This window comes from Delphinus delphis, chromosome 4, assembly GCF_949987515.2.
Source record: "Delphinus delphis chromosome 4, mDelDel1.2, whole genome shotgun sequence".
Classification (NCBI taxonomy): Eukaryota; Metazoa; Chordata; class Mammalia; order Artiodactyla; family Delphinidae; genus Delphinus; species Delphinus delphis.
Window position 1 is genome coordinate 781,126 of NC_082686.1, and position 13,946 is coordinate 795,071.

The window sequence follows — 13,946 nt, forward strand, 5'->3', positions numbered from 1 at the left end:
GACTTCCTCTCTTAAAGTTTCCTTTTTCATGGCTCGTCTTCGCCCCCTGGCACTACTCCCGGCCGACACCATATCACGGACTGAAGAGGGTGAAATACAGCATGGTGCCACTTCAGACACATTCCATTGTTCCGAGGTGAGTCTGACTTTGCTACACATTCTTGGTAAACAGACAAGCAGACAAGGGCCGCTTCCCAGCCACTCACCTTCCCCCATAAGCAGGCTGGACGAGTCAGAGCAGGCCCATAGATAGCGTGTGTTCACACTCGTTGTGACCTAGAGCATCACAACCAGAACCGGCGATTCACAGGAGGACCAACTTTGGTCGTGGAGCCCACCGACCTGAAACACAAAACACAGGGGGGCAAATGAGCTTATGGATTAGGACCTTGTCCGTCGGGACTGAGCTTCAACAGAACTGCTTTCTTGCGTTCAACAGAGCAGCGAGCATTTCTTAAGATTCAGGCGTGAGACGCGTGGGATGTGATGAAATGCCAGTGAGAGCTCATCCGGGGACCTGCCTTATGCGCCCCGCAGGGGGCCTCCACTGCACAGGTGAGCAGTCCAGAAGTGCCTGGTAAAACTGCATACACTTTTGAGAATATAAGTGAAACAGTCAACTTTCTGCTTGTAATATTTAGTATATTCATATGTACATATACTGATTTTAAAAGTTATGAAACTATATATTAACTTAAACACACTGCTGGTTTTCTACTTTGCAGCTGGTATAATCATTTCACTTGAACCCTTCCATGTCAGCATGCAATCTGTCCACCTAGTCTTTTCCAGAGTGCATCATTTTCTCCTTGGTCTAAGTTTCTTGACTCTTCACTTTTTGAATTCACATTGTTGCCCAAACAGGAAACTTCATCCCCAGGCACAAGAACTCATGTTCATAACATACCCTCTTTGCTGTTTTTCAAGTCCAGGTGTAAGGACCTCCGCACATTATTGTCAGGGATGCCTTCAAAGGCTCTTTACAACAGCATCCAACATTTGGAATTGTGAGGGCAGAGCACCAAAAATAATGAGAAGCCCATGTTACATTTCTCTGTCTTTCTCCATGTCAATCAGGTAACCATTTTAGGCAATAAACTACATCACTAAGTCTGTTTCAAGCTAAAATATCTTACCCATATCATACCTTGAGGTTCAAAGTGAAATAAATGAGAAAATACGAAATGTAAGGAAATGCCATGAAGGTGACACTGAGCAAAAGCCGCCCTCTTTCACAGGGGCAGACGGTGTCTCCACTGGTGCAGAAGAGCGTCAGCGTGTTACTGATTGGAGGATCGGAGAGGCCTGAAGGTCACGAGTGGGAACTCATCAGAAAGCAATGGAAGAACAAGGGATTGTCTTGGCTCCCTTTTGCCAAGTAGAAAAGAACAGTCTTACAGATGTAGAGAACAAATGTATGGACACCAAGCGGGGAAAGTGGGGAATGGTGGTGGTGGTGTGATGAATTGGGAGATTGGGATTGACATATCTACACTAATAAGAATAAAATAGATGACTAATGAGAACCTGCTGCATAAAAAAATAAATAAATAAAATTCAAAAAAAAAAAAGAAGTCTTGTACGTACAGTGCCAGGAAAACTGATAGCACACACCAAAGAGAGCACTGCATCCTCACCTTACACCACAGGCAAAAATTAACTTCAAATAGATCAAAGACCTAGACTTAAGAGCTAAAACTATAAACATCTTGAAGAAAACACTGGAAAAAAAAGTTTTCATGGCATTGGATTTGGCAATAATTTCATGGATATGACACCAAAAAGCACAGGCAGCGACAAAAAGTAGATGAACTTGACTTCATCAAAATTAAGGACTTTTGTGCGTCAAAGGGCACTAATAAGAAGGTGAAAATACAAGCGACATAATAGAAAATATCGGCAAATCAGATACCTAAGAAGGGATTAATATTCAGACTATATATAAAACTTCTACAACTCAACAATAAAAAACAATTAAGAAATATACAAAGGATTTGATATATATTTCTCTAAGGAAGATATAGAAATGACCAATAAGCACAGGAAAAGTAACTCAACATCATTCGGCATTAGAAAAATGCAAGTCAAAACCACAATGAGGGCTTCCCTGGTGGCACAGTGGTTGAGAGTCCGCCTGCCGATGCAGGGGACACGGGTTCCTCCCCTGGTCCGGGAAGATCCCACATGCCGCGAAGCGGCTGGGCCCGTGAGCCATGACCGCTGAGCCTGCGCGTCCGGAGCCTGTGCTCCGCAATGGGAGAGGTCACAGCGGTGAGAGGCCCGCGTACCGCAAAAAAAAAAAACCACAAAAAAACACAATGAGCCACTTAGGATGGCAATAATAGTAATAATAATGAAAATGATAATAATAAGAAGAAGAAACAGAAAATAACAAATGTCAGCAAGGATATGGAAAAACTGGAATCTTCATACATTGCTGGTGGAAATATAAAATGATATAACCCCTTTGGAAAACAGGCTGGCAGTTCCTCCACAAGTTAAACCCAGAGTTCCTATATGACCCAGCAACTCCACTCCTAGGCATATACCCAAGAGAATGAAAATATACGTCCACAGAAAAACCTGTACATGGATGTTCACAGCAGTGTTGTTCGTAACTGTCAAAAAGTGGAAACAATCCAACGTCCATCAATTGATGATGGTGGATAAACAAAATGTGGTGCACCCTTATAACGGGATGTTATTTGGCCACAAGGAAGGGGATGAAGTACCGACCCGCGCGGCAACGTGGATGGACCTTGAAGACATTATGAGAAGGGAGAGAAGCCAGACGCGGAAAGCCACATGTTGTGTGCTCCCATTGACAGCAAACGTCCAGAACGGGCAAGCCCACGGGGACAGAAAGTAGGCGCACGGTTCCTAGGGCTGAGGAGAGAGGGTAATGGCATGGGTGTGGGGCTTCTTTTGGGGTGATGAGAACGTTGTGTAATTAGATAGTGGTGGTGGTTGCACACCTTTGTGAATATGCTAAAAACGACTAAAATGTGCAATCTTAAAGTATGAATTGTATGGTATGTGAATTATACTCAATTAAAAAGAACAAAGGTAATAAACACTCAAAAGCTTCTTTTTAAAAAGGCAATGGAAGAGACCTCGTATTAAACATCACAGAGTTAACATGTGTTTACTCCACCCTTACAGAAACTGCACTGCAATGATGCTCATAAAATAAAACAGCACAAACCCACAGCACTAAGAAGTCAGGAGGAGCGAGGAGAGCCAGCGAGAGCTCTCAGCACAGCCCTGGGGTCTGGGAAGTGGTGAAATGGGGTAAATAGGGAGCGAAGCAGAGACATGGACACCGCAGCCTCTAAGGGAAGAAGCCACCCGGAAGCCGCCCGTTCGCCCCCTATTCCAGGAAGAGCTGGGCCTGCAGGCACCGAGTGGTTCCACAGGTCAGAGGCGCAGGGAAGTGGGTGGAAACAGCGGTAACAATTAGAATCGTCTGTGAGGGAGCATTAGGGCCTCAAGGGCCATGGCACCCTTGCCAGCAATCAAGTACTCCTGTTCCCAGGGACACCCAGAGGTCTCCTCTTGGGAAAGGGTGACTCTTCAGGACAGAAATGCCGGCATCAAGCCAGGAGTGTTACGGGGACGAGAACTGAAAGGACACTGAGATCTCATGCTCCTCCCTGAGGCTCTCAGCGTCCCAGCAGACAGGGTTACCCTCACAGTAAGTCTCACAAAGTAGAAAGAGCATGACAGCAGTTTCTGATGACAGCGCAAGAAAACCAGAAGTTAATGAACTAAAAGACATTCGATTTGAAATGTATATCACCCTAGAAACCTCTGAAGGGAACTCGTTTACTAAACATATAGCCTGACCTGGCACTAGGTTTGGTTAGAAGCACCACGAGACCAGCAACACGGAGAGCGATGTGACAGACTCGCTTGCGCAATGACCCACTTCTCCCAACTTCAGCCACGGCTTCAGGCAGCGGGACACCCAGCTCCCTGCGGAGCAAGAGGTGGTGAGTGACGGGACAGTCTCGGAGGGAAGGCTCTGCCGTTCTCTTTTCAAAACTCAACTGGTGCTGGAAAGGGGGGTGACAGAGGAGATAAAGTGAGGTTCACGACTCCCCTCTTCACCTCTGCGGCCGCCCCTCGCTGTGCGACCCACTTAGTGACGACAGTTGCAGTGGTGTTCAGTGGCTCGCTGAACAGCCCGCCACAACGAATCAGTTTCAAAGGACCAGAGCCCGAGGACGGCGCATCCCCTCCCAGGCACAGTCCAGACAAAAGCAGCCCATCGAGCCGCAAACGACACACATGCGCACACAGGCAGACACACGCATGTGCACGCGGGCGTGAGAGGCTCCCACTGCCATCCGCACCCTCACGTGGGGCCTGGCTTCACCGGAAGGTCTGAGACATCGGACGACCGGGAGCCGGGCTGTCCTGCTCTCCACTGGGCATCCTCTGTGAACCCTCCTGCCGGGAAGCTGGGTGGCAGGAGAGGGTGTGGGCAGGCGGGCAGGGTGCTTTAGGCCACTTGAAGAGGGGGCAGGTGGAACCTGCGGGAAACAGGGATGTGAGAGGCTTTTGATAAATCACGGTATTTTAACACCGGCAATCTGGCTGCTGGTGTGGACACCAGGCTGAAGGTGAAAAGTGGCAGGAGAGGAAGCCGGGAGAGAATTCAGGAGATTACCCACTAATCCAGCCAAGAGACGATGGTGAGGAAGTGCCTCGATGCCCCAGAGCCCGCGAGGGGTTAATCTGAGGAGCGACCCCAGGGCCAAACCAGCAAACCGCCCATCTGGGGACGCCATGGCACCCCCGTCACAGTTCACACAAGGACAGTGGACACGGAGGGAGTTGTGGAATATCATGTGTGTGTGTAAAGCTGCACCTGACATTTAGAGGTTGTACACTCTCCTAAAACTCTCAGAGGATAAAACCAAAATTGACAATGTTCTAACTCATAATGCAAATTTCAACCAATTTTGAAGACATGGAATCAACAGACCATGCCTTCCACCCGGTGGGCAATTAAATTAGAAATCATTAGCAAAAAGATAACTCTATAACTCTCCTGGACGTAACACTTTTTAAATGATTCTAAATAAGAAGTGGATGGGGATGACAAAATGAAATTAGAAAATCATGAGACCTCAACAATAATCAAAGTGCTGCATGCCAAAATTTGTAGCATTCAGCTACGATAGAACTTACAGGAAAACTTAGAGCTTTTAAAAGCCTACACTAGGAATAAAGTCAGAAAACTAGTGAATAGAAAATCCAATTTTAGAAGTTAGAAAAATAACAGAAAGTATCCACAGAAAATGGAAAGACGGTAATTATAATAAAGAATAGATCAGAAGTTACAAAAAAAGAACCAATTGTGAAAATGAACAAATACACAATCTGGTTCTTCAAAAAAGGCCCCAAAATATACAACCCTCTGATGACACTGATCAAGAAAATTAATCCAGAGACACAGATGACTGCAGTGACTACAAGGAGCACCAGGCCTTCTGGTTCTGGACAGAATGAAGCAGACGCATTCTTCCCTACATTCCTGCTGAGCACAACTAAACCCTGTGTTAAACATGAAACAAGCCTAAGAAAAATGGGAAAGGTGGAGAGAAGGTGCCTGGATGGGTCCTGAGGCGTGAAGGCTGACACAACAGTGAGTTCACCTTTGTGTTTTGTTTTGATTCCCTCCTGTTTATTCTAGGCTCGTCACTGGAAAAGGCTGCGACCGAAAAATGCCAAAGAACACTGGAAAAAAGTCTCAAGAAAAGCCACCCCACACCCCCCTGGAGAACACTGCCCTCCAGGCGAAGCTGACAGGGGACGCGGGCACACACACACGTGCCCACATCAGAGGGGTTCCCACCCCTCAGGAACGAGGAGCTCCTCCCTCTGCTCAAGGTATCGGGGAGGCCAAGGGGTGCCTGGGCCTCCACCCCAGCCCATTGTGAACAGGTTCCCCTACCCATGTCAGTAGAGGCCTGCTAAGACAGGTGATTTTTATAAGATCCAGAATATCATAACATTGCAACCAAAATTTCCAGGATACAAACAAAAATCGCTTGCCATACCAAAAATGAGACTAGGAGAATCTCAACACGAAAGAGAAAAGACAATCAATAAATGCCAACACTGAGATGGCAGAGATACTAGAATTCTCTGACAAGGCTTTTCAAGCTGCCATCACAAAAATGCTGCAGTGAGCATGTACGAACATGCTTAAAGCAAGTCTCCAAAAACCTCAGCAAAGAAATGGGAGAACTGAACAACCAGCAAATTACCGAAATCCAATCAAAATGAAAGAGACGACCTCAATATGCCTACAGCCGTTAAAGACATGAAAACCTGTCATAAAAACTCCAGAAAAAAGAAACCTCCAGGCCCAGATGGTTTCACTGGAGGATTTTACCAAACATTTAAAAGAAAATGAACATAAGCCTTAGACACTCATAGAAAATAGAATACTTCCCAACTCATTTTGTGAGGCTACTGCGACCCTGATACCAAAACCGGAGATAAGACAGTACAGAAAAAAAAAAATATAGACCAGTCTCGCTCATGAACATCCACAAAAATAGACTAAATATATTTTTTAAATTAGCAAATGAGGGACTTCCCTGGTGGCGCAGTGGTTAAGAATCCGCCTGCCAATGCAGGGCACACGGGTTCGAGCCCTTATCTGGGGGGATCCCACATGCCGCAGAGCAACTAAGCCCGTGCACCACAACTACTGAGCCTGCGCTCTAGAGCCCATGAGGCACAACTACGGAAGCCCGCACGCCTAGAGCCCATGCTCGCGACAAGAGAAGACACCGCAATGAGAAGCCCGCGCACCATAACGAAGAGTAGCTCCCGCTCGCTGCAACTAGAGAAAGCCCGCGTGCAGCCACAAAGACCCAACGAAGCCAGAAATAAATTAAATAATTAATAAATTTAAAAAAAAAAAACCTTAAAAAAAATTAGCAAATGAATCCAGCAATGTGTAAAAGAGTTACGTACCATGGCCAAGTAGGATTTATCCAGATATGCAAGGCTGGCTCCATGTTAAAAAAATCAATCAGTGTCATCTACCATATCAACAAGCAAAAGCATAAAAGCCACATGACTATGGAAACTGATGCATTAAAACGCATTTGACAAAACTCAACACCTAATTCATGATAACAAAATACCAGCAAGTTAAGAATAGAGGGAACTTACGTCAACTTGATAAATAGCATCTATAAGAAACCCACAGCTACCATCATACGTATGGTGATAGAATGAATGCTGCCCACTAAGACTGGGAACAAGCACGGCTGTCCGCTTTCACCACTCTTATCCAACATGTTACTTGGAGTTCCAGCCATTGCAATAGGCAAGAAAAAAATCAGAGGCATTCAGGCTGAAAAAAGAAGAAGTAAAGCTATCGTCTCTATTTGCAGATGATATGATTTTCTACCTAGAAAATCTTGAGGAATCTATAAACAAAACAAAACTCCTAGAAATAATAAGTGAGTTCAGAATGGTGCGGGAGATGAGTCATACACGAAAAGTAACTGCATTTCTGTACACTAACGGTGAACATATATCAACCAAAATTTAAAACAACGATTTAAAATCACTCAAAAGTACAATGAAACACTTAGGTACACACTTAATGGAACTTATGCAGGCCCTGTCTGCTGAAAAATGCAAAATGCTGATGAAATAAATCGAAGAAACGTAAGTAAGTGGAGAGCCAACGCTATAGCCACGGATTGGAAGACTCAACGTAGTAAAGACATCAGCTCTCTCCAAATCGGTCTGCGGGCTCAACGCAATTCCTGCAAAAGTCCCGGCAAGGTTTTGTAGACACAGACAAGCTTATTCTAAAATTTATATGGAAAGAGAAGAATAAAGCAGGAAAAATCCCTCGATTTGATAATAAGGCTTACTTTGTAGCTACGGTATTCAAGAGAGTGTGGTGTTGGCATCGGGGGGTACACACATCAGAGGACGAGAAGAGAGAACCCAGGAGCAGACCCAGCACAGAGGCCTGGCTCCTCTCCGACAGTGGGGAAAGGAGTCCCACTGAGAAAGGTGGTCTCCCAACAAAAGGTGCTGGGACAGGGGACCCTCGCCCTAAGCCTCACACCTCACACAAATACTAACAGACACAGAGGTAAAGCAAGAAACTACAAAACTTTTAGGAAAAAAACAGGAGAAGAATCTTCAGGACCTAGGGGCTAGGGAAAGAGTTCTTAGACTTGACACAGAAAACATGAACCACGAAAGGAAAAAGTGATAAACGGGACTTAATCAAAATTACCAACTTTTGCTCTGCCAAAGACCCTGTTAAGAGAATGAAAAGCCCAGCCGATTCCCCGCACACCCGGGGCGCCCTTCGCCCACATCCCCATGTCACAAGCTCGGCCACCACTCCTGGCCTCCAGAGCCCGCTCCCCTGGCCCCAGCAGCCTTGCAGCCCTCACCCAGCAACTGGCTTCCAGAAGGTGCTTCTCTCCACTTGTGCACCCCCTCGTTGCAGGCCTGGAGTGGAGGCACAACACAGATTCGGGATGAGTGAGAATATAAAGAGATGCGGAACCCTGATGCACAGCGGACCCCGCCGAGAGCAGGGGAGGCCAGCACGGTGCCTCGGGCAGGACACGGGTCAGAGCCTCTCACCACGGCCCAGCCCGATGTGCCCGGGACCCCCGGAGCGCCCTGACTCACCACTCCCTCGGGGGTGGGGCAGAGCGTGGAAGGGGCTAGGCCATGTCTCCCGACACCTGGAGGGGAACCAGAGTCCACCGGGGACTAAAGAGGGGCACCAGGCGGCCCGCAGACCAGCCGCGCTCACCCGGCGTGGGGATGAAGCCCGGCCGACGCCTGCACCCTGCAGGGTCGGCAACAATCTCACGCAGGTGGCCCTCCAGCCAAGGCCTGAGAGCGGCTGCCCGGAGGAGGCGGGCAGGCCCCAAACCAACAGTCCAGGGGCAGGAAAGACGGAGGAGCAGGGCTTCTCTCTGGGCTCACGGCTCTGGCCTCAGGTCAGAGGGTCTGCCGTGCACTCGGGGACAAACTCGGCGTCGCCCTGGGGCAGAGATGCTCCCAGTCCCACCGGGCACGCTTGGCCAAGTACTTGCTCTGCCAGCCAGATGTGAGCAGGGTGACACGTGCCACTCCTCTGCCCTGGTGACAAGCATCCTGAAGATGCTAGAGTGACTTCAGCTGACGCGTGGCTTGTGCAGGCCACAGAGACCTGGGACTCATGGTGACTGCAGGGCAGCTGGGCCACGCTGGCCATTACAGAACCTGCTGCTGGGGCCGGGCGGGGCCGCAGGGCGGTGCACCAGGCAGAGGCTGCAGAGGCTGCGGTGGTACCGAGCACAAGTGCCGCCTGTATGGAGGAAGCAGACAATTTCCCCGAAGAGATTACATCTTCAGGCGAGAGCCCGAGGGAGGAGCACATCTTTATTCCAACACCGAGCTCAGGAAGGTCCACGGAGAAGAATCCGGGGAGAGTGGGGAGCGGCTGGGGCCGGGGGTGCAGCTGTTCTGCCCCCAGAGCGACCCTCAAGCTTCCCGTCTCTAAACCTCTTTCCTCCCTTATACTCACTGGGGACACCACAGTGCTCTTTTCCTTCTGGGGGGTGTGTATCACCATTCACCTTACTAGACGTTGAAACTGAGCAACCTTAAATGTTTTATCTATTAATTCATTTAAAAACAACGATAAGAAACCTGACACAGGTTAACAAAAGTAAATCTTCATGAATAACTAAATTTTCCCAAACAAAAAAATTAGTGTGAAGTGTGGCCTTGTTTCCTATTTTTGTAAGTCTCTTTAGGGTCTGCTTCGTAGAAGAAGCCGGATTCTCATATCTGCTCCTGTGTTTACTCTGTTGTGATTGCTTGTTTTGGTTGAAGTCCGTGAAGACAACGGGCCTCAGGGAGACGGGCAGCTGGGAAAGGCCTGCTCAGATACCCGGGAACACAGTCTTCCTCGTCACTATGCCTAACTCAGCGATGGTAATTTCTCAAAGGTTAGCTGCAACTGCAATCTGAAGCTACAGGAAAAGCCACAGGGAGCTTTCTGCACACTGTCACACTGTAACAGCCTTGGGCTGCCCTAAACTTTGATAGTCTTTTACCCAAGCATGACTGGTCACACAGAAACTGGTTCACGGAGTCACGCAGATCTTCTAAATGTGGACAGATTTTATCACTCAATACCAACAGCAATCACACTTGTTAATATCACCACTAAGCACCACAGAAAAGTCTGAAGGTCTGAGGGAGCAGTGGACAGTGGCAGATAAAAATTTTGGACAATTCTAACTTTGCTGAGCCCTCAAAGGTCATAGTTGGCAGCAAAACACTCAGATGTAACCCCAATCATTTCTGAGAAAGTGCCTGTCCAATACCCAAGTCCAGACACCTGTCCACCAGGCGTCCCCCAAAGTGGCCGTGCTTCCTGCATGGCGTCGTGCACAGGCGGGGCAAGGACGGTGCTCGAGGCTCGGGATCTATTGGATACAAGGAGTAAGCACGCTGCCCCGAGAGGACGTGGTTGGGCGAGTCTGGCTGAGAACGCAGGGGCCCCTAGCAGAGCCTCCAGGGGCTCAGGCCCCAGCAGTAGCCCCGCCCCAGCTCAGGCGGCACTCAGTGAGGGGAAAGGCGCAACCAGCACTATGGAAATAGTCATTTTTGACCCTGCAGGTCCCTTGCAAGGGTCTCGGGGACCCCTAGGGCTCCACGGGTCATGCTCTGAGGACCACCGCAGTAGAGGGTAAGACTGAGAATGTCTTTGGGAGACAAACACTTGTTAAAATTCAACTTAATGACAAGAATCTGATTAAGGAGGCGGCCAGCACACCCTCAGTCGGCTCGGGAGGCGGCAGGCCTGAGGTCCGGTGCCGCAGGGCCGGTCCCTCCTGCGGTCTCTCTCCTTGGTGTGCAGACAGCGTCTTCTCCCTGGGTCCTCTGTGGTCTTTCCTCTTGGGGGCTCACTCCTGGTGTCCCTTCCTCTCCTTATCAGGACACAGCCCTATCGGGTTACGACCCCACACTTATGACCTCACTGAACCTCCTTAAAGGCCCTGCGTCCAAATACAGTCGTGGTGGGGGATAGGGATTCAACCTATGAATTTTGGGGGGACACAACCCAGCCCACAGCCTCCTCCATCCAAACTGCTGAGTGACATTTCCAGCTGGGAAGGGGGGAGGCCTGAGGCTGGAGCCCTCTATGGACGGCTGCAGCCTTCTAGACCCCAGGCTGCAGCAGGTCCGTCTGGAGAGAGGGGTGCTCAGGAGGAACCAGGGGCGCAGCTGCCGGCACTCCACCAAGTGAAGTTCTGGGGGCACTGTCTTGGCCAAGGAGCCACGGGAGGGGCAGGCTCAGGCCAGGACACCCACCCAGCCCAGGAGCGCAGGGACCTCTGAACAGGGCCTGCACACTACAGAAACCCAGCCCAGACAACCGTCTGGTTTCGTAACGAAAGTCCTACCGACGCACAGCCGTGCCCATGAGTGTGCGTACCGTCTGGGGCTGCTTTCTCGCTGCGATGGAGCAGCTGGGCGATGGACACAGACCTTGCGGAGCCCACAGTGCCCAGGTGTTTACCGTCTGGTCTGATACAGAAATCCAGACCCCGCCCTAGAGGACAGAGGTGTGGGGAGGCGCAGAGAGAACGCGGGACAGCGGGCCGGGAGGGACCCTAGGGTCGGAACTGGGGCCTGGCGAGGAGGTCGCCCCTCGGGCTCTCCCATCTGTTGGGTGCAGGGCGCCGGGTGCCTCCTGCTTCTGCTCCGTCGAAAGGCACCTGTCCGAGTTGCTGCAAGCCGCACCCACCCGTGGATGTCGGGACAGGTGAACAGTCAGCAGCCCCTCTGCCCTTAGGTGTCCAGAGGAAGAGGGGGCAGAGTGGAGCTGGCCGAGAAACGGGCGCGAGGGCCTGGCCATGATGCCTGTGCCTGCGCTGCTGGAGGGTGGGCTCCGGCCGTCTCTCCTGGGCAGGGGGCAGGTGGGGAGCAGACGTCGGTGTGTTATTTATTCCGCCCAGCGCTGAGGTCAGGCCTGGCCACATAGTGCTCCCCTGGGAAGAAGCTGCACGGCCAGAGCAGAGTTCTCCGCGTTCTCTCCTCCCCCTGCCACCATTCCGGGAATGTTCCAGAGAGAATTTGCCCCATTAGCCTGGGAAGGGGGTGAAGTCAACACAGAAAGAGCCACAGCCGACCCAAGAGAATGAAAAATAAACTGTATTTATACGATTTGAGGATCATTTGTTTCTGCAGCTCAACCTGGGCCCTAAGTGGCCCCCACCGGGGTTGGGAAAGTGCATCTGCTCCGTCTCCCCAGGAGCAGAGGTCTGCTGACAGGCTTTCTGTCCCTGCGGCCGGCCTGTGCTCCCAGTCACGTAATGAAGGCTGCTTTCATGGCCGTCCACACTGCTGTGTGAACCCGTCCCTGTGCGTGTATCTCTCAAAAGCCAAGTTCACCCACTCAGGGTTATGGCTATGACTGACGCTCCCTGGACTTGTCTCGTCCTCGCTGTTTTTTCTTTTCCTACCTTCAGTTACACATTTTCTGTTAAAAGGTCCTGTGCTGTTTTCTCGAGGCACCTGACACACACACACAGGGTCACCTGTGTTCCTGCAGAAGTGACAGACGGAGCAGAAAAGAAGGTGGATGGGAGATGACGAAGCAGGAAAGCAGCCTGGGGGCCGGGCCCTGGATTCTTCACAGGAACTGTCCTCGCTGCAGATGCCCCCCTCAGGGATCTCCCCTCCCGCCACATGGATTCTTCACAGGAACTGTCCTCGCTGCAGATGCCCCCTCAGGGATCTCCCCTCCCGCCACATGGATTCTTCACAGGAACTGTCCTCGCTGCAGATGCCCCCTCAGGGATCTCCCCTCCCGCCACATGCCTTGAAGACAAAGCAGCACAGAGGGTGACGGCGCTCCGTTGTGGAGGCAGAGTTTCCCGCACGACCCCAGGCCCACTCGGCACGCGCTGCTGGGAATCAGCAAACCTGATTTGAGAAATCTCATTACAGGGCGTGTGGCCATGACGTCAGGGTGACCCTCCGCTTCCATGATGGAGTTTAGAAGTGGATGTGCCTCTGAACGCTGTTCTTTCTGATACGATTTGGCTTAGTGCCCTATGGCCCTCCGAGAGGATGGAAAGATCGCACAAGAATAAGGGAACAAGAGATCCAGAACATTCAGCAAGACTCTGAATGTTTCAAGCTCCCTGATGCTCTGTAGACTAATTTGCAGTTCAGTGCAGTGATCCTTGGAACTGTCTAAAAGATTCTAGACAAATAACGAGGGGGATGGGCTGCAGGAAGGTGGAATGAGGAGCTTGGTGAATGCGGTCCCCCAAAAGCAATCACGAAACTAGACAAAACCGTCCAAACATAACCATTAGGGTGCTGGAAATCGACCAAAGGCACATGACAAATCGAGAGGCGTTCACACTCGGAAACCTGCTGAGCCTCGGTGGATGGCGCCGGCCGCTGACGGGCACGGTGAGGGCGAGCGACGGCGACGTGGGTGTGGCCTTAGAAACAGGAACAAGCTCCGGGGCAGGAGCCCAGGCCGGGGAGCAGACGGGCACACAGCATTCCAGGCTGCAGGAGACTCCCAAGTGTGCAGCTGGTAAAGAACAGCTGTTCCACTTGGGTGTGCCTGCTGAGGCCCCACTGCTCACCAACGCGGACAGACGTCACCCGAGACGCTGGACCACACGTAGCGCGCTACCTGCGCCGGTCTGCTGTGGAGACACCCGTGCACATGGGTGGGGTGCACTGCTTGTGGAGACACCCGTGCACGCAGCTGCATGTGCACACAGGCGTGCCCTGGCTGCTCACGGAGACCAGCCCCCCGCCCCCTCCTGCCAGCCCTCGGGGCAGAGAGCACCCGGGCAGCGGGTTACCGCAGAGGTGGTCCTTCTTGGTGGAGAGGAAATTTCAATCTGCGG

General features: G+C 50.8%; 1 protein-coding gene across 10 annotated transcripts in view; it reads right to left on the reverse strand.

The window, feature by feature from the left end:
- The window catches only part of PCBP3 (poly(rC) binding protein 3), a 213,437-nt gene that overhangs the window by 53,374 nt on the left and 146,117 nt on the right, over positions 1-13,946 (reverse strand). For all 10 annotated transcript variants that reach the window (XM_060009757.1, XM_060009754.1, XM_060009756.1 and 7 more), the window contains one exon: positions 207-342. In XM_060009757.1, the coding sequence (XP_059865740.1) occupies positions 207-216 (10 nt within the window). In that variant the 5' untranslated portion in view covers positions 217-342. The remainder of the gene's footprint in view (positions 1-206; positions 343-13,946) is intronic.